Below are 24,796 nucleotides of genomic sequence, written 5' to 3'. Positions count from 1 at the left end.
GTATTTCCAAGTGCATGTTCTGTGGGGGACACTGGAGGTTGGAGGGCAAGGAAGGAAAAAGTCAGGTTATCCCCTTTGCCTTAGGCAGTGATTTTGGCAATGGCTTTTTTTCCTCTGTGGGTTGTGTCTTTCACTGGACAGATCTGTAAGAGTGCCAGCTCCTATCTAGAGGTATTACTGCTTCTTCCCCTTTGCCCTTTAGTGTAGGGGTGTAGCGGTTTCCTCCTATGCTAATCTCTGGTTACCTCTCTGCTCCCTTTTTTGGCTTTGCACTTTCCCTATCATCACTGTAGCCAATTCTCTGCATTACATTTTATCTGTCTTAAAATATAGGGTGTCTTTTGATTTTCTTGTCAGACTGTCACCAAAATACTACTTTTTAGTTAAGCTACTGTAAATTATACAAAATACTATGTTCGCATAATTTAGCTTATAATCAGAATTAATGGGGAGGGATATATGGAAGGGGAAGATTTCTTAAATAAATCTGATATTTAATTTTTTTGATGCCTTCCTTTTCTATTTTATATATATGGAAATTGATGGTTAGTACCTTGCATTTAATCTTACATTTTGTTTTAAGATTACTAGTCAGTGCTTGGCATAACCACCTAGAAACTGACGAAATGAAAGCAGATAGAATCTGCTGTAGTTTTATTTTTATTTTTATTTATTTTTATTTATTTTTTAAAGATTTTATTTATTCATTTGAGACACAGAGATACAGAGAGAGAGAGCATGAGCAGGGAGAGAGGCAGAGGGAGAGGGAGAAGCAGGCTCCCCACTGAGCCAGGAGCCCGATGTGGGGCTTGATCCTAGGACCCTGGGATCATGACCTGAGCCGAAGGCAGACGCTTAACCATCTGAGCCACCCAGGTGCCCCGAATCTGTAGTTTTAAATTTTAAAATAATTTTTAAAATTAAAATTTAATATTATATGTTTGATCATATATAAAAGTAATATAAAACAAAGATACATAAGTGGCATATTCCAGGGTAATACATATATATGATACTATGCTTAGATACTATACTTAGTATCTTATAGACACACACACACACACACACACACACACACACACACACAGTTGACCCTGGAACAACATGGGTTTGAAACATGGGGGTGCACTTACATGCAGATTTTTTTAAATAAATACAGTACATGTATTTACTGTAAATACTGTAAATGTATTTTCCTTATGATTTTCTTAATAACTTTTTTTGTATACCATCTATTTACTTATTATTTTCTTTAGCTTACTGTATAATTTTTATAATACATTATATAATACATGATATAATACATACAACATACAAAATATATGTTAATTGATTTTATGTTATCAGTAAGGCTTCTGACCAACAGGAGGCCATTAGTGGTTAAGGTTTTGGGGAGTCAAAAGTTATATACATGGGTTTTCAACTCCATTGGGGGGGTCAGTGCCACTAACCCTTTCATTGTTCAAGGGTCAACTGTGTGTTTGTGTGTGTGTCTCTCACAGACAAAAACTCATCCTAATGCTTGGCCTGAGATATATGTAATTAGTATTCACACGAAGAATTTCTATAAATCAGTAAAAAAAAATAAAAAAGCCCAGAATCAAAGTGGTAAGGGATATAAACCTTAATGGTAAATAAATCCCTGATAAAGAGGCTCAAACTACCAGTGTTAGGAAATTGCAGACTAAATGATTCACAAACTCATTACTATGGATTATGAGATGCTGACAGATCTGGCTTCTGTCCATCTCCCTAAACACATCTCATGACATTCTTTCCCCTCACTTACCCTACTTCATTCAGCTCAACCTACCTCCTTTCAGTTTGCAAATATGCAAAGCTCTTTCCTATTTTCTGATGAAATTTCTTCTCCTGGCACTTTTTTGTTTCATAACATGATCTCTAATCATTTATTTGTTTGTTTGCTTGTCCTATAGTTAAGCTTCATGAGGTCATGAACTTCATCTGTCTTATTTTCTACTCTATCCCCAGTGCCTTTTGCTCGGTGCTTGGAACATACTAGGAACTCAAGAGACTAATCGTGTATCTTACTGAATGGGGAGAGAACTGTTAGACATTTAATTGAAGATTTTCCAAAGAGTTAGGAACTGAGAATAAGAGATTATATTGTGTTCCCCGTATTCTCTCCCGTTCTTCTTGCCCCATCCAGTGTCTCATATGTTACCAATCAAATAAGGTTAGCATAATCAGGAAATCAAGCACCAACATAACAAAAGAAAACCAGGTGTTTAAGATTTTCTTTGTGTGTTTTTTTTTAAGATTTTATTAATTTATTAGAGAAAGAGCACGAGCAGAGGGAGGGGCAGAGGGACAAGCAGACTGCCTGCTGAGTGAGGAGCTGGACGTGAAGTGGGACTCAATCCCAGAGCCCTGAGATCATGACCTGAGCTGAAGTCAGATGCTTAACTGACTGAGCCACCCAGGCGCCCCTATCTTTAAGATTTTCAGATGGAAAAACAAATTAATAGGCTATGCACTAGTTGAAAATAATTGTTTATAATCACTGAAATGGTTGGGTCATTCTGAAATAAAATTCAGTAAACATAGGACTTCTGATTATTTTATAAAGTTAATCTACATAGTGTCTAATTTCTACCACTTTTTTTCAGCTCATTCTAGATTTCATCTTCTTCCTAATATTTATCCCTGTGAGTTTGGTTAGATATTCAGATGAACAGGGATGGGGCAGAGATGTCTGTTTCCTATATTACTTGGAACTTAAAAAAATAAATATAAAAGAACTTAATGATTTGTTTCATTCTGTGCATAAAAAAGAGGTTCTTGAAGGGACTGAGCCAGAAGTCACATACCATCTCTTTTATGTCACTGTTAAATACCACCCCTCTCCTAAAACTTTTTTTGATATTCAGACTTGGTTTGATATCTTCCTTCCTTAGTTTTCCTGATTAAATAAAGAAAAGATAATTATTTCTGCATCCCAATTCTTTTCTAGGTAGCTTTTCTAAATGCTGTAACATAATTCCTTTATATTCCTTGTGACACTTATATTTTAGTTACTTGTAGTTGTTTTCTGCCCTGGTTATTTTGTAAATTCCTTAAAGGTGGTGTGGGTGATTTTTATTAATTGTTCATAGGAACCTAACATTTGTTGAAGAAATAAAATGAAAGGTGGATGAATGGTGGGTATATTTAACTCATTATCTTATAATTTCCTTATATATGAAATGAAAGGAGATGAATGTCATCTTTAAAAAAATCTAAGAATATATGCCTCATTCCTCCTCTTCCGTTAAGTTTTAACACCTCCCTCATCACAGATAAAACATTTAGATGATTCTCTTAAGGTTTTTATCATGTCCACATGGAGCTAAACTGAGTAAATAGGAATAACTGTTTATATTTAGTTGCTGAACCACTTTTGGAATCTGTAAAACATTTTATAAATTGCTTTTATTCTATGACATTATTGTTTATAAATAGTGATTAGGTTTAAGAACAAACAGGAGTTAATGAAAAGAGGTGAATAATATATATCTTAATGTGTGTTAAATATTATATATCTTAGAGAGGATGGTTAAGTAAACTGAACCTAGCATTTTTCAGTGTATAAAAATGACTCTTGATATCTGTATCTTAAATTTAAAATTTTATATATGTAAAATATCTTTCATATTCTCAGAATGGCACAGAGAAGACATAAAAGAGTAAGAACATGGACTCGTCACATAAACATCTTTAACAAAGATTACATTTTTGTGCCTGTAAATGAGTCGTGAGTATTTTAGATTATTTAAACACAAAATTGGAAAGTACAGAAAAAAATATTTTGTGTGTTTTTAGATTAATAATCAGTAAAAAGTATGGGTATGTAAATTCCAGGTATCATTTTTAATTTTTTCCAAAGAAATGGCTAAAACTATGAGTTACATATCTTAGATTTTGGTTTGACAGTGGTTATATTGTAAATATAGTGAAAAAATAAAATGACAAATACCCACAAGACTATAATGACTGAGACATTGAGGTTTTCTTTCTAGGACTCAAAAGATTTTTTGAATAAAAGATCAAAAGATTTTAGGATGAATCTTAAAATATTTAAGAGAACAAGCTCTTTAAGCACAAATAGAAAAAAAGGTGATGCTGTCAGTCTGTTTATTAAAGCAGTTCCTCAATAGGAAGCACTGATTGGATGAAAGTAAATAAATTTGAAATAACTCAGATTTTACCCTAAGTAGTCTTACTGCTTATTTAATTACTTTTGGAATGTGTATTCCATATTGTGTCAGATATTACAATGTGCTTCTTCAAAATTGATATGAAGTTTGTCATACCCACTTTCTCAGCTGTAGGTCTAGAACACATTCCTCTGCATTGTTTAGATTTTGTTATTAAGATTCTATTTCTTTTCAACAGCTCTCACTGGTACCTTGCAGTCATTTGTTTTCCATGGTTAGAAGAAGCTATATATGAAGATTTTCCACAAACTCTGTCCCAGCACTCCCAAGTCCAGCAGTCTCAACATGATAACAAAACAATAGGTGATAAACTTAATGTAGATAGTGTTTTTAATAATGATGACAACAGTAAAATGATTATAGTGAACAATATGAAGTTAAAAGATAGTATAGTTTTTATTATGAAGCTTATTAGAAGAAAGAATAAGAAATCTGAAATTTTCATGATAGATGCCCAAACTCATGTATAGCCAGATGTAATTCTTAAGTTATACTGTTATGTCAAGTTTTATTGTAGCACTTTTTATAATCTTGGTAACACAACTAAGAATTCATGTTATGGATCTGCAGGCATAGACCAGTTCAGGTCTTTTGCCTCCTTGGTTAAATTTATTCTTGCGTATTTTATTCTTTTTGGTGCAATTGTAAATGGAATTGTTTTCTTAATTTCTCTTTCTGCTACTTGTTATTAATGTATAGAACTGCAACAAATTTCTGTATATTAATTTTGTGTCCTGCAACTTTACTGAATTCATTTATTTTAAGAGTTTTTTGGTGGTGAAATCTCGCATTTTTTTCTTAACATAAATGAACACAGTTCTTGTTGACGCTAGTAAATTGGGTAGGTAATATCAGATCTCTTAAAATTCTTCCATGATTTTTCTTATGTTACAGCCCAAATCTTAATTAAGTAAGCAAATAAGCCTACTTTTTTGAGGAAAAAAAAATGAAAATTAAGTGTTTTATAGCTGTAGTCTAAACAGTAAGCAGAATTATTAATAGCCATTATCATTAATACTGGCGCAAACCACATCTAAATACTTTGCATTAAACATAAAATAAACACTCATAATGGCTTTATTATTTCTAACTAGATAATGATCTACATACTACTTCAACACTGTCTTTGGGCACAGAGGATTCCCAAGTAAGTATGTTCTTTTAGAAGGAAAACTCTTGAATGTAATTTTATCTGTAAAATAGGGCATAGTGAGGATGGATGTTGGACCATAATAAATTGTGCTATTTTATGGTTCTTTGATGTATTTTATGGGGATAGGAAAGAGAAGAAGAGAAATTATCATTCTTCTTGCATTTGTTTAGCTTACTTTAACTTTTTTCATTTGTTTATTTAGTTGCTTGGTCATTTTGGTTGGTTCCTTTTCAGATGTACTTTTATTCTTCATTATGTCAGCATTTCTTTTTAGCTAGTGTAATTAGTAACCTAAACAACCATATATATATATAAAATATTTAATATATTTATATTAATATAATCAATATATTATAAAATAATATAATTAATATAAATATAAAATAATTAATATAAATATAAAAATATTTAATATATATTTAAAAATTCTTTTTATTTGAGTGTAGTTGACATACACTGTTAACATTAGTTTCAGGTGTACAACATAGTGATTTGACAAGTTTAAATGTTACGCTATGCTTACCACAGACGTAGCCACCATCTGTCACCATATAGTGCTATTAGAGTATCATTGACCATATTCCTTATGCTGTGACTTTTATTCCTGTGGTTTATTTATTCCATAACTAGAAGCCTGTATCTCCCACTCCCCTTCACCCATTTTGCCCATCCCCTGACCCTCCTCCCCTCTGGCAACCATCAGTTTGTTCTCTGTATTTATAGGTCTGATTATGCTTTTTTTTGTTTATTCATTTGTTTTTTTAGATTTCACATATGAGTAAAATCTTACAGTATTTGTCTTTCTCAGCCTGAGTTATTTCACTTAGCATAGTACCCTCTAGCTCCATCCATGTCATTGCAAATGACAAGATTTCATTCGTTTTATGGCTGAGTAATACTCCTCTCCGTGTGTATGTGTGGGTGTGTTTGTGTGTGTGTGTACACACACACAGCACATCTTCTTTATCCATTCGTCTGTTGATGGGCACTTGGACTGCTTCCATATCTTGGCCATTGTAAATAATGCTGCAGTAAACATAATGGTGCACATATCTTTTCAAATTAGTGTTTTCACTTTCTTTGGGTAAATACTGAGTGGTGGAATTATTGGATCGTATGGTATTTCTCTTTTTAATTTTTTGAGGAAACTCCATATTGTTTTCCACAGTGGTTGTAGAAAACCAATTTACATTCTCACCAATAGTTTATGAGGATTGCTTTTTCTTCACATTCTCACCAACGCTTGTTATTTTTTGTCTTTTTTGATTTCTGGCAGGTGTAAGGTGGTATTTCGTTGTGGTTTTGATTTGCATTTCCCTGATGATTAGTGATGTTGAACATTTTTTCATGTGTTTGTTGGCCATCTGTAGGTCTTCTTATGTCTATTCAGATCCTCTGCCCATCTTTAATTGGATTTTTGTGTGTGTGTTGAATTGTATAAGCTCTTTATGTATTTTGGATATTAACCCTTATGAGATATATCTTTGGCAAATATCTTCTCCCATTCACTAGATTGCCTTTTCATTTTGTTGATGGTTTCTTTTGCTGTGCAAAAGCTTTTTATTTTGATGTAGTCACAATAGTTTATATTTGTTTTTGTTTCCCTTGCCTAAGGAGATAAATCTCGAAAAATGTTGCTAAGGCTGATGTCCAAGAGTACTGCCCATGTTTTCTTGAAGTAGGTTTATGGTTTCAGGTCTCACATTTAGGTCTTTAATTTTAAGTTGAATTTTGTGTATGGTGTAAGAAAGTGGTCCAGTTTCATTCTTTTGCTGTCCAGTTTTCCTGAACTGTTTAATTGAAGAGATTGTCTTTTCCCCATTGTATATTCTTGCCTCCTTTGTTGTAGATTAATTGACCATGTAGGTGTGGGTTTATTCCTGTGCTCTCTATCCTGTTCCATTGATCTGTGTGTCTCTTTTTGTGGCAGAACCATACTGTTTTGATTACTCTAGCTTTGTAGTATAGCTTAAAATCTGAGGTTGAGATACCTCCAGCTTTGTTCTTCTTTCTCAAGATTGCTTTGGCTATTTGGGTTCTTTTTTGGCTCCATACAAATTTTAGGATTATTTTTACTAGTTCTGTGAAAAATACTATTGGTATTTTGATAGGGATTGCATTGAATCTGTAGATTACTTTGTGTGGTATGGACATTTTAACAATGTTAATTCTCCAAATCCATGAACATGGTATATCTTTCCATTTGTTTATTTGTCTTCAATTTCTTTCATCAGTATTTTACATTTTCCGAGTACAGATCTTTCACCTCCTAGATTGTTTATTCCTAGGTTTTTGTTGTAGTTGTTGTTTTGGTATAATTGTAAATGGGATTGTTTTCTTAGTTTCTATTTCTGCTATTTTGTTATTAATGTATAGAAATGCAGCAGATTTCTGTATATTAATTTTGTATCTTGCAACTTTACTGATTTCATTTATCAATTATAATAGTTTTTGGTGCAGTCTTTAGGGTTTTCTATATATAGTGTATCATCTGCATATAGTGACAGTTTTACTTTCACCTTACCAGTTTGGTTGCTTTTTTTTTTTTTTAAAGATTTTATTTATTTATTTGACAGAGAGAGACACAGCGAGAGAGGAAACACAAGCAGGGCGAGAGGGAGAGGGAGAAGCAGGCTTCCTGTGGAGCAGGGAGCCCGATGCGGGGCTCGATCCCAGGAATCTGGGATCATGACCTGAGCTGAAGGCAGACGCTTAACGACTGAGCCACCCAGGCGCCCCAGTTTGGTTGCTTTTTATTTCTTGTCTTGTCTGATTGCTGGACTTCCAATACTATGTTGAATAAAAGTGGTGAGAGTGGACATCTTTGTTCCTGGTCTTAGAGGAGAAGCTTTTAGCTTTCTCCTATAAGTATGATGTTAGCTATGGGCTGTCATACATGAACTTTATGATGTTGTTGAGCTATGTTCCCTCTATGTTGAAAGTGTTCATCATGAATGGATGTTGAATTTTGTCCAGTGCTTTTTCTGCATCTATTAAGATGATCATATAGTTTTTATCTTTTAATTTGTTAATGTGATGTGTCACATTGGTTGATTTGTGGATACCGAACCATCCTTGCATACCTGGAATAAATCCCACTTAATTGAGGTGAATGATTCTTTTAATGTAGTGTTGAATTCAGTTTGTTAATATTTTGTTGATGATTTTTGCATCTGTGTTCATCAGAGATACTGGCTTACAGTTTTCTTTTTTTTTTTAGTGTCTTTGTCTGGTTTCAGTATCAGAGTAATGCTGGCCTCGTAGAATGAGTTTGGAAGCTTCCCTTCTATTTTTTTGGAATAGTTTGAGGAGAATAGATACTAACTCTTCTTTATTTTTTTTAAAAAATATTTATTTATTTTTGAGAGAGAGAGAGGGAGCAGAGGGAGAGGGACAAACAGACTCCACACTGAGTGCAGAGCCCAATGTGGGGCTTGATCTCATGATCCTGAGATCATGACCTGAGCCAAAACCAAGAGCTGGTTGTTTAACTGACTGAACCACCCAGGCACCCCCTAACTCTTCTTTAAATGTTCCGTAGAATCATCTATGAATCTATCTGGTCATCGACTTTTTGCTTGTTTTTTGATTACTGATTCAGTTTCATTATTAGTAATTGGTCTGTTTAGATTTTCTCTTTCTTTCTGATTCATTTTTGGAAGATTGTGTGTTTCTAGGAATTTATTCATTTCTTCTAGGTTGTCCAGTTTTTTGGCATTTAAGTTTTCCTAGTAGTTTTTATAATCCTTTGTATTTCTTGGGTGTTGTTATTTCTCATCTTTCATTTCTGGTTTTATTTGAGTACTCTTGTCTTTTTTCTTGATGAGTCTGGGTATAGGTTTATCATTTTGTTTATATTTTCAAAGACCCAGCTCTTGGTTTCATTAATCTTTTCTGTTGTTTTTCTTTTTAGTTTTTGTTTCATTTATTTTCAACCTGAGCTTTATTATTTCCTTTCTTCTAGCTTTGGGCTTTGTTGGAGCTTTCTTTTCTAGTTTCTTTAGGTGTAAAGTTAGATTGTTTATTTGAGATTTTTCTTGTTTTTTGAGGTAGACATATATCGCTATAAACTAATAGCCTCCCAAAGATTTTTGACTATTGTGTTTTCATTTTCATTTGTCTCCATGTATTTTTTTAATTTCCTCTTTGAGTTCTTTGTTGACACAGTTATTTAGTAGTATGTTGTTTAGCCTTCACATTTTTGTGTTTCATTAACTTTTCTTTTATGGACCTCCAAGCTGGTATGCATGGTCTAGATTTGGTGTCTTAATTGACTAAGGTAGCCACCTAGTGATTTCTTTTTTTTTTTTTTGTAGGTACAGAGAGCAGCAGCCTTCCTATCCTGGCATAGGCTTATTTCTTTACTGTTACTGGTATAGGGTGGGCAGAAGGAAGGAAGTTTCCTTTTCTGCTCTAACAGTGACACAATAGGGGAGTTTCTTCTTGCTTATAGAAACAGGCTTCCCAGGGGTTCCTGGGTGGTTCAGTTGGTTAAGCGTCTACCTTCGGCTCGGGTCACAATCCCAGCATCCTGGGATGGAGCCCTGTGTCGGGCTCCTTGCTCAGCAGGGAGCCTGCTTTTCCTTCTCCCTCTGCCTTCCACCTCACACTTCACAGTCTCTCTCTCTCTCTCTGTCAAATAAATAAATAAAATCTTAAAAAAAAAAAAAAAGAAACAGGCTTCCAGATTAGGTTCCTTGGAACACTTGTTCTAAGGTGCAGATTATGATAAAAGGATTGTAAGGTCAGTTAAGTTGGGTAAACCCTGTGTCTTATTCTCTCTTAAAGATTCACTGTTACATTAGAATAATAAAGGTATTGAGAAGTTTTTCATAAAAGAAATCTGCTTAAATTTGATCTGTTGTTTCTCAAATTTGTCTCCACCAACATCATATGTTGAGTTAGAAAATGTATGTAAGGGTAGGTTAAATTAACTTGTTTATCTTTGCTTAAGATGGTAACTCTGAATAGAAGTAATTAAAATTCTAGGTTGTTTTTAGGCTGTGTTAAAGTGCCATAACTTGTTGAGGCCACATGTAAGTGTATAAGGTCAGTATAAGAAAATAAATCAGTGAATCTCTGAAAAAATGATGTTGGCTCACTTTAGATGATGAAAAGAGCTCTTACTTGAAATTTTAATTTCAGAGTATTTCAAACATTTTAAAGAGTAACTGCATATTAATTTATTCAAACTGGTTTTAATTGCAAAGTCATAAAAATTCCTGTTATTTCAGAGTACTGAGACGAATACATCAATACCAAAGAAAATGTGTAAAAGGTAGGTACATGCTGTTATAATAGTTTTTTCAGATATTTAAATTTATTCTCTATGGAGTTATGTACACCTTGATTTCTTTTTTGCTTTTCATAGACCATGCATTCTCATACTAGATTCCTTGAAAGCTGCTTCTATACAAAACACAGTTCAGAATTTACGAGAGTAAGTAATGACAATTTTACCCTCACTCTGTTATCTAAAATCTCAATAATTTTGAAGCTACTATAAGAATTACTGAAAAGACTATATCAGGGATTATATTTTATTATGTATTTAGATGAGGTCTACAAATCTAATCAATAATAAATATCCCCTATTATATGTTAATATTCAAGTATTAATATTTCTCAAATATTAACTTGTATATATTGAAAGCAAATTCAGTATTTGTATTCATAACTGAACAATAAGTATAATTTTACAAAGGAGCATTGCAGATATTAGTGGTTATCAGAAGTATCATTTTAGAAAAAGTAAGAACTTTTTCACATTTTTATTGTGTGTGTGTGTAATTTTGTAATTTAGTATCTGGAAATAGCTAGCAACTAAAGTTTTAAAATAATTTATCAGTTTACTTCATGATATAAATGAGTTTGTGTGAGTTATGAAGTTGAGTTGTTGAAAAAAGTCTAGATTTTAGTTTAAAACTCAGATGATTTTCTTTTAAGTAGTAACCCTTGAAGCCTCACATACTGTAATTCGTACTGTTAAATTTGGCTTGAGGCAACACATCTGGCAGCAGATGTTTTTCCATCTTTGTGTTGAATAATAGTAAAGGGATTTCTACTAAAATCACTCTACTTTTTGATGATTCAAGGTATTTAGAGGTAGAGTGGGAAGTTAAACGAAAAACTCATCGTGAATTCAGCAAAACAAACATGGTGGACCTATGCCCTAAAGTTCCTAAACAAGATAACAGCAGTGATTGTGGAGTATATTTACTGCAATATGTGGAGAGCTTCTTTAAGGTATGTAAAGATGAAAATAAATTTTTTATTCACAATTACCAGCATATAATCACAAATTACTGGGTGAGCAAAGAAGCAAGGAAATATTACAGGTAATCAAGAAAGAAAAAAAAATAAAACCACATATAATCCAGATATTGGAGTTATTTAACAGATAAGAACTTTAAAATTATTTGAATAATATGTTAGAGAAAAATAGTCAAAGATGAACAAAATGGATAGAGATGGAATCTACTAAAAAAAATCAAGTGAACATTCTAGAGCTGAAAATGCATAATGTATCTGAAATTAAGAATTTATTGACGTTTGTTGTGATGAGCATTGGGTGTTGTATATGTGTGATGAATCCCTAAATCCTACACCTGAAACTAATATTATACTGTATGTTAACTAAGTGGAATATAAATAAAAACTTAGAAGAAAAAGAAAAATGAACTTATTGGTTGGGTTTAATAGCAGACTTGGATTCAGCACAAGACAGATTAGAACTTGGAAAAAGAAAAAGGCAATAGAAGGAATTCCACTGTATTTTAAAGAGAAAAAAAGAACATAAAGAACAGAATATAAGAGACAAGTGTGATACAAGTCAAAAAGTTTAATTTGCATGTAATTAGAGTTCCAGAAGGATTAGGTTGGGAGAAAGAGAAAGGCAGACAAAAATTTGAAGAAAAAATTTCAAAACTAAAAGACCCATATATAGGGGGCACCTGGGTGGCTCAGTCGGTTGAGTATCTGCCTTTGGCTCATGTCATGATTTCAGGGTCCTGGGATTGAGTCCCATATTGGGCTCCTTGCTCAGCAGGGAGTCTGCTTCTCCCTCTCACTCTCCTTCTGTGTGAGCACTCATTCTCTCTCTCTCTCAAATAAATAAAATCTTAAAAAAAAAAAGACACATATATTCAAGAGGCTCAGAAAACCATAAGCTAGATAAATACAATAATAAGCATGAGTGTTACTTTCTAGCTCATCAGTGATACTATAGGTAGCAGTAATAAGGAAGAAATTTTATTTTATTTTATTAGAGATTTCTCTATTTATTTGACACAGAGAGAGAGAGAGACAGCTAGAGAGGGAACACAAGCAGGGGGAGTGGAGAGGGAGAAGCAGGCTTCCCGCCGAGCAGGGAGCCTGATGCAGGGCTTGATCCCAAGACCGTGGGATCATGACCTGAGCCGAAAGCAGACGCTTAATGACTGAGCCACCCAGGTGCCCCGGAAGAAATTTTAAAAGCGAGGAATCACTCTTTGCTTTTTAAACTGTCCACTCATTACTTCAGTCATTACCAACATTATTTGTGAAGCCCCTCTCCCCTCTCTGGAGGTCAGGGGTGGGTGAGACTGAAAGTTCCAACCGTCTAATTGAATTGTTGGTTGTCTTGGCAACCAGCCCCATTTTTTGGTGTGGTGTTATGAAAATGGGTCTAGGAGTAGGGTTTTTTTGACTAGTACCAAAGGTACTTTTAGCATATAAGGGTTATAGTATACAGTTAGAACTTTTGGTATAATTGGGAAGGAATGGTAATACGTAGTTTTAGGTGAATTATATAGTATATGAATTATATCTCAGTAAAGCTGTTATTTTAAAAAGTTAGCAGTTTCTCATTTCTTGTAAGATGAAATTAAAACAGGGGCGCCTGGGTGGCTCAGTTGTTAAGTGTCTGCCTTCAGCTCAGGTCATGACCCCAGGGTCCTGGGATCGAGCCCTGCATCGGGCTCCCTGCTCTGTGGGAAGCCTGCTTCTCCCTCTCCCACTCCCCCTGCTTGTGTTCCCTCTCTCACTGTGTCTCTCTCTGTCAAATAAATAAATAAAATCTTAAAAAAAAATGAAATTAAAACATTTGAATTGTACTGCTAAAGTGATTGCATTCTTTCTTTTCTTTCATTAGGATCCTATTGTTAATTTTGAACTTCCAATTCATTTGGAGAAATGGTTTCCTCGTCATGTAATAAAGACCAAGCGGGAAGATATTCGAGAGCTCATTTTGAAACTTCATTTACAGCAACAGAAGGGCAGCAGTAGCTAGTTAATCTGTACAAACATGACACAGATGTTCTATAAGATTACTGGAAAGCCGCTTACAGCATTTGTGTTAGCTCACAGAGAAGAAAATAACTTGTGGTAGTTTTATAAGTCATTGAACAGTATCTAAAATATATAAGATATTATTAGATTGTTGAAATCTCATAGATGCAGTGGAAAATGGGGGTGATATAAACTTATTAGATAGAAATTAAAATTTCATAAATATTTGATATTTTTCTGATTAAATATGCTTCTGATTATGCAATAGCATATGTAAATGTGGGAATGTTTTTGTAGATAATAAAACTATATGATCTGTACTTCCATATAAATGGGAGTTGAGGGGAGTTTGGTCCTCCCTGGTGCCAGCCCCAGTGCTTGTCAAGTTTGTTGACAAGTCACATTATATTGTAATTCTATTCTTCGCAGCTCAAGCATGCAGTATGAATACTGTGTATTTTTTTAAAGAAGAATTTAGTATTAAGGCTTCAGAAAATGCCATTTACGGCATCCCTTCTGTATAGTGTAAAAGAGGACATGATGTTAGGAGATGATAAAAATTGACTCTTTCAAAGCGCAGCTTATTTTTCTCAGTTGCTAAATGGAACTGTTACTCTGCTGTAATTGTTATATGTTCTCTTTTTCTTTTGATGTCATATGTGGGAATCTGAGAATTTAGTTCATTCATTCAGAATGAAATTTGGAACAAAAAAATGTTAACTGTCCAAAATAGGTTTTTAAAAATTACATATGTAGCTCAACTTAGTTTGAGGTATAGCTTTATCAATATTGACTTCTATCCTATTCTGATATCTTAGAATGTATATACACAGTTTCTGTAAGTACAGAAGATAAAATTGGTGTCCTCATAACTTTAATTAAAAAACACCCTCAAAATCTTATTTATTAATTGTTAGAACTAAATATATAATTTTATAGCTAGCTCTGTTTACCCAGTATTCATCTGAAAAGCCAGATTGCTAGAATTGCTTTTATATTTTTAAATGGTAGTTTTTAGAGACCTATCATCCCTATGGAGCATAAGTTTTTATTAAATGTTCAGGTAACAGTTTTGAATTCATGTGATGATGGTGGTCTTATATGATTAAGGACTTTACAACCTTTTAATGTTACCGGGAAAATTTTGAGGGGACAATGATACTGTATTTTCTCAGATAAGAAACATGTTTTCTAAGAGTATTATTTTGATCTTCTGTTTTAAGCATCTCTTGGATTTACATTGTTAACTGTATATAAAGCAGTGAAGCAAAGGCAATTTAAGATAAAGGTAAAAATTGGCACATTTTATTTCAAAATCATGTGAATTTGAGGTTGTCAGTTAAGCCTCAGTGTTTTTGAGTTTTTGTTAATCTTGTCACCATCTTTATATTGTTAAAGATATTTGTCTTTTGGAGATTTCTTATAAAGATGGTTACAATTACATGTTTTCATTCCCAATTTGTGTGTGTATGGGAGGGGACTTTTTAAAATGACTATTAATTATTTTGTACATCTAATTTTGGGAAAGCAAGTATGTAATACATCTTCTTGTGACTTCTTAACTTTTTTGTTTGTATGTTTTTCAAAGGTACCACTGTCCTTTATCATGTTTTGAAGATTGTTTAAAATTCATTTTCCTAAATTCATGTGGAAATAATGTGTTGAATATCAACATTTTATATTAAACACGTTTCCAATTCATTAAATTGAGGTGTAATTTTCTTTTCTTAAGAAACATGAGCCATTCTTAGAAATAAATTTTCAGATTTATGATTTCCAGTTCATATCTCATAACTGATGCTTAGATTAATTTTTCTTTTTACTTTAGCAGGCATATAGTTAATTTGTTCATTCAGGAAACATTTTTGGAGCATCTATTAATAAGCAGTTTGCTAGGTACAAAAAAATGAACTGCAGCTTTTATTCTTGAGTCATTTTTAGCCTAGTGGGAGAAATGGACATATGAATAGTTTTAATATTCCTGGTTAAAACTGTAATAGAGTTTCTTGGGAGCTCAGGAGGGAGTTCATCCTAGCTGTGTGTATGTGTGAGTGAGAGGTGGTAAAAAGGTAGTAAGAGAGTTGTCACTGGACAGGGAAAGTCTTCCCAGAGAAGATAATACTATTTTTAATTTACGATTCTTGGGATAAAAAAAGTAGTAAGTTTTTTTTTTGATTCCTATCCAATCACTTAAGTAGGACTTAGAAAAAGTTTAATGCCTCTTATAATCGGCTTGTTTTCCTTTTATGTTATGGGAAAAAATAGGGCTCTTGTCATACAGAGCCCTTTCTAATCTGGTTCCAATCTGTGTGCTGTCCTCATCTTTCCAGTGTCACCTACTTTTTAATCATATAAAATTGTTCATTTATGCTGTAATTGCTTTTGGCTTAACACCAAGGTTAAGCCTTTCCTTCATAGCAAATTATCTAGGGTTTTCTTTCTTTCAATAATGTTTCTTTGGAAATGTACTGAGCTAAAATAAATGTGGAATGTCATTTGTATTCAGTATTTTTTTTAATTGTGAAAATGATCTCTAATTGTTGAACTATGGTCCGGGAGAACTGTGAGTAGACATGCGTACTCTGAAGGCCTGCTTGACCAGAACTATATAAAACTTTATTGGAAAACATAGGCTTTTCCTTCCTTCTGTAGAGTCTCTTTTAACTGAACTTGTCCTTGTGGAAATTTGGAAACTTTGCTCAGAGGCCATTAAAAGACAAGCTTTTGTGGGTATAAGGCTTCCTTATGCTGGTATGGTCTACACCCACCCAGCTAGTCTCTCCTCTTACAACTGAGTGCATCCCTTTTGGGGGCTGAAGAAATTGGGGTCGGGACTATTTTAGGATCCTCAAGAGAAATGTGCCTTATAGATCTTTACAAAACTTTTTTTTTTTTTCCAGAGAACTTCACTAGAGGTACATAAGATGTAAAATCCAGTGCTATTTGATAGTAAATCCTAGCTTTCCCAGAAACTTTGACTAATTTAATTGCTTTCTACTAGGTTTATTTGATTAAAAACAGCTGTCCTAATACAAAGAATTTTATCTGGTCCCATTGTGGTAAAAGATATACTTTCTTGGTTAAGAGTTCCTCATATACATAAATACACCAGACCTCATGTTTAATAGCTAATTAAACAACATAGTTACCATGTGGCTATCATTTTTATTGTATGCTTAGTATGTACCAGGTACTATTCTAAGCATTTTCTGTGTATTAACTAATTCAATCCTCACAACAGCTCTATCATGAGTTAGCTTTGCTATTCCTATCCCATTTTATATATAAGGAAGAAGACATTAAGTGGTTATAACCAAAGATTTTCAAATTTATTTTTTTTATAGATTTTATTTGTCAGAGCACAAGCAGGGGGAGCGGCAGGCAGAGGGAGAGGGAGAGGGAGAAGCAGGCTTCCTGCTGAGCAGGGAGGCCGATGCGGGACTCGATCCCAGGACCCTGGGATCATGACCTGGGCCGAAGGCAGATGCTTAACCGACTGGGCCACCCAGACGTCCCTGATTTTCAAATTTTTTATCAAGGAGAGAAATTTACATGACAGTAAATATGCCAAAAAGAAATCGCTCCAGGAAAACTAGCTAGAGCTAGTTTTGTACCTAGCTCTGTATTTCTGAAGTAGATAGGTACAGTCTGGGCTTATAAATCTTATGCTTACAAATCATAGGCCCTAGGGGCACCTGAGTGTCATAGTCAGTTGAGCTCCTGACTCATAGTTTTGGCTCAGGTCGTGATCTCAGGGTTGTGAGATTGAGCCCTGCGTTGGGCTCTGCACTCAGCATGGAGTCTGCTTGAGACTCTCTCTCCGTCTGCCACCGCCCCCCCCAAAATAAATAAATAAATCTTAAAAAAAAAAATCAAAGGCCCTAGAAGAACCCAGAGAACTTGTGAATCTATCAGGTTCAACTAATAGATTCAGAAAAATTGGAAAACTCTGTGAATTATATGTGAAACATTGTTTTTAAGTGGACTGCTTGTTAAAGGCAAAGAAAGCGTCCGTAAAGAGCTTAGCTGGCTAGATTAGAATAAAGAAATTGTCTCTCCCCATCTGTTCTAATTAGCTTATCTCTTCTGCTTTCATAGCTGTGCTGGTTATTTCAGAAAAGAAGTGAGAGGTATTTTGAAAGGACACCATTTTTATTTAAGCTAATTTATAATGGTTTTAGAATGTTTGTCAGTTCTCAAACATAAACTCTTAAATGTTAGATCTTTCCTATAATAATTTGTTACTGGAAGTTTCAAGTCTTTTCGGGTGCTCAAGTTAAGGATTTTGGCTTCTCCTCATTCCTTTGATTTTGGCCCAAATGATTATGTTTCCTCATTTTGGGAAGATTTCTCTGGGTATTTTGATATTTGTCATGATAGAAGGAAACCTTACATCATTAACAGGTATTTAAAAATCTATATTGTTATTTTTCCTTATATTTGTAGTATATTTTCTTTAAAAATAACATTATTTGTTATGACTGTTGTAAGAAGTTGAATCAAATGCTATTCTATTAGTCTTTGGTATTGCTTCATTTAAACTTTTAAAATCTCTTCAATAATTTTGGTTTTCTTCTTTAGTAATTTCTACTTCAGACTTACTTCCTCTCATTTCTTGTGTTGCAATTGGTTATATAGTTTTTTCAATAACTAAGAATCTTGAAATAAAGGAGTAGATGGAGGAAAAATTGCTCACTCCTACGCCTCTAGGCATGCCTGTCTATTATCTGAGCAATGACTTTAAAATCAAAATGTGGCACAAAAGTTAGTTTTTCTTTGTTACCTTTCTTACTGTATCTTCATTATCCAAAGACTTGTCTATGCTTTCACTCTGTAGCACAAACCTACATGTCTTTAGAAGATATCCAGGAACCCAAGAGTGCAGTTCCTTTTTTCCTGACTGACTCAGAATCCACAGATACTTCTCTTTCTACTGAAAAGAAACTACCTCTGGACCACAGAGAAACTGAGAAACAGTGGTTGCTGAGAAGAAGACGATCTATTCTGCTTCCTAATGGTGTGAAAACCTGTCCGGGTGAAAGTGTGACAGAGGCTGTGGCAAACCATGTAAAATATTTTAAAGTACGAGGTAAGTGAACATCCAAACCTTGGGGCTTCATGATGCAATTCAAACATAGTTCTAACGTGTGTTGTATCTTGTGAAAATTCAAAGTTTGTGATAATTTAGACAGACACTGAGCCAAATATTTTCTTTGTATTAGCTATGGGAAAAGGACTTGCTAAAAGCATAGTATTTATGTAGCTTCAGAGGCAAGTTTAAGAACGGAAATGGCTTAAATCTTTTAAGCACGTCAAAAATACCAGTTTATGTTACTGGAAGATTTAATTATTTTTTACTTCATCATTAAGTAATTTGGCTAAATATACCCACAAAATATATTTTCCATGGTATACTTACCTATTTGGGTAATTAGTTACTTTACATACATGAAAATATAATAAATTTCTATATTTTATAGTTCGGACATTCTGCAGATTCATGATGACTAGTCTCTGGTTGGTACACACAAACCTTATTATGTCTAAAATGATCGCCCTTCTCACAACCGACCCGAAAACAACAGAACTAGGATTTTATTTATTTATTTATTTAGTTTTTTAAGATTTTATTTATTTTAGAGAGAGAGAGAGTGCATGAGCATGCAGGGGAGGGGGGTAGGGGTTGGGGGGAGGACAGGCAGAGGGAGAGGGGGAGAAAGTCTCAAGCAGACTCCACACTGAGCCGGAGCCCAATGCAGGGCTCGATCTCATGACCCTGCGATCACAACCTGAGCCAAAACCATCAAGAGTCTGTGGGATGCTTAACTGACTGCGCCACCCAGGTGCCCCCAGGATTTTATTTTTAACTAAACAATTATCCTTGATCGAATCCCTTTTTATTATGTGAATTCATTTTCTATTTCTTAAATTTACTAACCAAAATTGCTTAATTGACCATAATATGTCCCTTATATTCGAAGGAATCTCAAACTTCGCTTTTTGCTGCTCAAGAGACGTTAAAAAGCCATAAGATGTAGTAAACTAGAGTAGAGCTACCTCTACTTAGATTAGATGATTAGATGGTAGTGAAATCAGACTTGCTCATTTGTGTATTTATTCAACAAATGTTTATTGGACAGTTAAATTTTCCATGCCCTGGGCTATATGGATCTTTAGTCTAAGCTGCTACTTTATCTTCTCCTTTTTACCTTCCTCCCTCTTGTCCTTCTCCTCCTCCCTCACCAAAATGAGTGTTTTTATTTTTATTTTTTCAAAGCAAGTTTTTTTTTAAGTTTTTATTTAAATTCCAGTTAGTCAACATACAGTGCAATATTAGTTTCAAGTGTACGATTTAAGTGATTCAACACTTATATGCAGCACCTGGTGCTCATCAGAACAAGTGCACTCCTTAATCCCCATCATCTATTTAACCCATTCCCCCCCACTTCCCCTCCAGCAACCCTCAGTTTATTCTTTCTAGTTAAGAGTGTTTCTTGGTTGGCCTCTCTCTTTTTTAACCTTTGCTCATTTGTTTTGTTTCTTAAATTCCACATATGAGTGAAATCATATGGTATTTGTTTGACTGACTTATTTCGCTCAGCATAATACTCTCTAAGCAAGTGTTTTTAAAATTAAAAAAATAGGGCGCCTGGGTGGCTCAGTTGGTTAAGCGACTGCCTTCAGCTCAGGTCATGATCCTAGAGTCCTGGGATCAAATCCCGCATCGGGCTCCCCGCTTAGCGGGGAGTTTGCTTCTCCCTCTGACCCTCCCCCGCCTCGTGCTCTCTCTCTCTCTCTTATTCTCTCTCTCAAATAAATAAATAAAATCTTTAAAATAAAAAAATATACCAGATATTACATATATTTATATATTTGATTTTTTGTTTGTTTATTAAAGTGGCACTCTCTTCGCACCTTTTTTAAAGCGGGTATTTATATCGCTTGATTTTATTTTGGGACTATCAGACATTACTAAGCAATAAGCTTTCCTTTTACTTTTTTAATGGAAATCCATTGACTGTGACTTTTGTGTATGGGGCATGTGCCAGAAGTGGCAAATTCTAAAGAGAGTGGGAAGAGAATAAAGGACTAAAGATGAATGAGAATGACAGTTTATAACTTATCAAAATATGATTTCTACTACCTGGATTTTTACTTTCAAAATAAATAGATCAGAATATCTAGATATCTGTTGGTTAAATAGTGAAAAGGAAATAACCATTTAAGAAATGTGGTTATAGGGATGCCTGGGTGGCTCAGTCGGTTGAGCGTCTGCCTTCCACTCAGGTCATGATCCTGGGGTCCTGGGATCGAGTCCCACATTAGGCTTCTTGCTCAGTGGGGAGTCTGCTTCTCCCTCTGCCTGCTGCTCCCCCCTGCTAGTGCTGTTGTGCTCTCTCTTTGCTCTCTGTCTCTCTGACAAATCTTTAAAAAAAATGTGGTTATATCAAGTCAGGAAACAACAAATGTTGGCGAGGATGTGGAGAAAGAGGAACCGTCTTACACTGCTGGTGGGAATGCAAGCTGGTACAGCCACTCTGGAAAAGAGTATGAAGGTTCTTCAAAAAGTTAAAAATAGAGCTACCCTAGGACCCAGCATTTGCACTACTGGGTATTTACCCAAAGGATACAAACATAGTGATCCAAAGGGGCACCTGCATCCCAATGTTTATAGCAGCAATGTCCACAATAGCCAAACTATGGAAAGAGCCCAGATGTCCATGGACAGATGAACAGATAAAGAAGATGTGATGTGATATATATATATACACACACACACACACACACATACACATACATACACACAATGGAATATTACTCAGCCATCAAAAAATGAAATCTTACCATTTGCAACAATGTAGATGAAACTAGAGGGTATTATGCTGAGTGAAATAAGTCAGTCAGAGGAAGACAATTATCATATGATTTCAGTCATATGTGGGATTTAAGAAACAAAACAGAGGACCATAGGGGAAGGGAGAGAAAAATAAAATAAGATGAAATCAGAGAGGGGGGGAAAACCATAAAAGACTCTTAACAATAGGAAACAAACTAAGGGTTGCTGGAGGGGAGGAGGGTGGGGGGATGGTGTAAATGGGTGACGGGCATTAAGGAGGGCATTGATGTAATGAGCACTGAGTGTTATATGCAACTGATGAATCACTGAACTCTACTTCTGAAACTAGTAATATACTATATGTTAATTGAATTTAAATAAAATAAAAAAATAGGAACAGATCAGAAAAAAAATGTTATATTTTTTAATTTCTTTGCTCTTGTCTTTATAAATTCAAGAGATCGTATTGAAAAAGAAGCCAACAAAAAGAAAAGCATTCCTAAATAATTGATTTTAAAATACAGATGCTATGAATGAGATCATTGGAAAGGGACCTCACAGAGCTAAAAGGGTTGGCACAAGCACATCAAGATGGTAACAGTGTTGATACAGCTATTACTGTCAGTTATAAAGAGTAAATGTGTTTTTGAAAATTAGGAAAGATCATGAATATTTCAGCATAGGTTATGAAGAGATTTTATAGACGTAATTGGATTATGCCCTTGGACCCAAATGTTTGGAAATTAGACGGAGAGATTTATTCAATGTCCAACCAAGGATCTTAGTTCTTCTTACCAAGCTGATTCAATTTAATGGTTTGCCCAATTTTTCCTTCATAGAGGATCTGGCTTCAGTTGCCAGATTTGAAAAATAACAAATTTGAAAAATATCTTCGTTTAAGTAAGAAGCAACTGCATTTAACCTAATGATTTGTAAAATTAAACAGATATTTAGGGTACTTGGAATTGAATGCAGTTAGTAGTATCCTCCCACTTAAAAAATTACATTTGTAGTTGGGCTTTTAAAATATAGCTTTACTAATGTATACTTTGATGGATTATGAGCTGCGTATTTAAATTATACTATTTGATTAGTTTTGATAAATGTATTTACCCTTAAAATCATCATGCATTTAAGATAATGAATTTATTAGTCACCTCCAAACATTTTCTCATTTGCCTTTGTAATCTCTCCCTCCCTTAGCACTTCTCTTTATCCTGGTACTGAGGCAACCACTAATCTGGTTTTTATCACTATGAATTGTTTGCATTTTCTATACTTTTATATATAAATGTAATCACTATATATATATACACATATATATATGTGCGTATATATATGTATATATATATATACTTTTTTATCTGGCTTCTCGCTCAGTGTAATTATTTTGAGACTCCTCTATGATTTTTTTGTGTATCAGTAGTTTGTTACCTTTTATTGTTGAGTAGTCTATTTTAGGGATATAGCACATTTTGGGATATTTGGTTTGTTTTCAGTTGTTGGTGATTATAAAGAAAGCTGTTATGAACATTTGTGTTTAAGTTTTTCTGTGAACATAACGCTTTCTTTCTGTTGGTTAATAAGAGTGGAATGGCTGGGCCTCATTATAGGTGTATGTTTAACTTTTTGTGAAGTTGCTAAACTGTTTCCTTTTTTTTTTTAAAGATTTTATTTATTTATTTGACAGAGAGAGACATAGCGAGAGAGGGAACACAAGCAGGGGGAGTAGGAGAGGGAGAAGCAGGCTTCCCGCGGTGCAGGGAGCCCGATGTGGGGCTAGATCCCAGGACCCTGGGATCACGACCTGAGCCGAAGGCAGACACCCAATGACTGAGCCACCCAGGCGCCCTGCTAAACTGTTTTCCAATGTGGCTGTACCATGTGCAATGTATTAGGTTCCAGTTTTTCCACATTCTTGCAATATTCAGTGTAGTCAGTCTTTTTAAACTGTAACCATTCTAGTGAATATTAAGTGATATCTTATTGTGATTTTAATATGCATTTTTTTAATGGCTAATGGCTAATGATGTTGAGCACTTTTTTCATGTGCTCATTCACCATTTGTATATCTTTTTTGGAGACAAGTTCAAATATTTTGCGCATTAAAAAAATAATTGAGTCATTTGTCTTACAGAATTGTAAGAGTTCTTAATGTATTCTAAATACAAGTTCTTCGTCAGATATATGTTTTGCATACAATTTCAGCCAGTGTGTGCCTTTTTATTTTCTTAATAATGTCTTTTGAGGAACAAAAATTTTAAATTTTGATGAAATCCAACTTATCTTTTTTTGGGGGGGGATCACGCTTGCCTTCGGTGTTATATCTAAGTTTGCCTAACCCAAAGTGACAAGTATTTTCACCTATCTTTTCCTGTAGAAATTTTATAATTTTTAGGTTTTATATTTAGGTCTATGATCTACTTTGAGTTAATTTTTATATATGGTGTATATGGATCAAAGTTAAATTTTTGCATATGCTTAGCCAATTGTTCCAGCACCACTTATTAAAAAAGATTATCCTTGGGGCATCTGGGTGGCTCAGTTAGGCATCTGACTCTTGATTTAAGTTCAGGTCATGATCTCAGGGTTGTGGAATTGAGCCCCACTCCGGCTCCGTGCTGGGCATGGAGTCTGCTTGAGATTCTGTCTCTCCCTCTGCCCATTCCCCTGCTCGTGTGCTCTCTCTCTAAATAAAAAAATCTTAAAAAGAAGATCCTTTCTTGCCTTTGCACGTTTGTTGGAAACCGGTCTTCTGTATATGGTGGGTCTGCTTCTTCACTCTTCATTCTCTTCCAGTGATCTCTTTGTCTATTTTTATGCCAATACCATACTGTCTTGATTACAATACATCTTTAATAGGGAAAGTTCTTCAACTTTGTTCTTCTTTTTTTCAGATTTGCTTGGTTATGCTAGGTCCTTTGTTTTTCATATCAATATTAGAATCAGCTTGCCATCTTCTACAAAAAGGGCTGCTGGGAATTTTGATTGGAATTGTGTTGAATCTGTTGGTCAATTTGGGAAGAATTGTCATCTTAACAATATTATAGTGTTCCAATCTATAAACGTGATATATCCCTCCATTTATTTAGGTCTTCTTCAATTTCTCTTGGCAGCGTTTTTTAATTTTCAGTGTATAGGTCTTACATGTCTTTTTTTAAATCAGATTTATCTATTTTACTTTTTTTCATGCCATTGTTAATGTTATTTCAATTTCTAATTATTCCTTCCTAGTATATAGGCATACAACTGCTTTTTGTATATTGACCTTTTATTCTGTAACATGCTAAATTCACTTATTAGTTCTAGTAGCTTTTTTGT

General features: G+C 34.3%; 2 protein-coding genes across 6 annotated transcripts in view; both read left to right on the top strand.

Moving 5' to 3' along the window:
* The window catches only part of SENP7 (SUMO specific peptidase 7), a 139,884-nt gene extending 122,875 nt beyond the window's left edge, over window positions 1-17,009 (top strand). For all 5 annotated transcript variants that reach the window (XM_032406434.1, XM_032406435.1, XM_032406433.1 and 2 more), the window contains 7 exons: window positions 3,662-3,754; window positions 4,396-4,520; window positions 5,312-5,364; window positions 10,605-10,648; window positions 10,742-10,810; window positions 11,466-11,616; window positions 13,502-17,009. In XM_032406434.1, the coding sequence (XP_032262325.1) occupies window positions 3,662-3,754; window positions 4,396-4,520; window positions 5,312-5,364; window positions 10,605-10,648; window positions 10,742-10,810; window positions 11,466-11,616; window positions 13,502-13,639 (673 nt within the window). In that variant the 3' untranslated portion in view covers window positions 13,640-17,009. The remainder of the gene's footprint in view (window positions 1-3,661; window positions 3,755-4,395; window positions 4,521-5,311; window positions 5,365-10,604; window positions 10,649-10,741; window positions 10,811-11,465; window positions 11,617-13,501) is intronic.
* A 486-nt stretch (window positions 17,010-17,495) lies between these two features.
* IMPG2 (interphotoreceptor matrix proteoglycan 2) overlaps window positions 17,496-24,796 on the top strand; it is a 79,392-nt gene continuing 72,091 nt past the window's right edge. Inside the window, exons 1-2 of the mRNA XM_032406432.1 lie at window positions 17,496-18,042; window positions 18,476-18,727. Coding sequence (XP_032262323.1) covers window positions 17,958-18,042; window positions 18,476-18,727 — 337 coding nt within the window. The 5' untranslated portion in view covers window positions 17,496-17,957. The remainder of the gene's footprint in view (window positions 18,043-18,475; window positions 18,728-24,796) is intronic.

The sequence above is a fragment of the Phoca vitulina genome, unplaced genomic scaffold (genome assembly GCF_004348235.1).
Source record: "Phoca vitulina isolate PV1807 unplaced genomic scaffold, GSC_HSeal_1.0 scaffold8, whole genome shotgun sequence".
Taxonomy (NCBI): Eukaryota; Metazoa; Chordata; class Mammalia; order Carnivora; family Phocidae; genus Phoca; species Phoca vitulina.
Note: the sequence above shows the minus strand (reverse complement) of the source record. Positions and strands in the feature narration are given on the sequence as shown.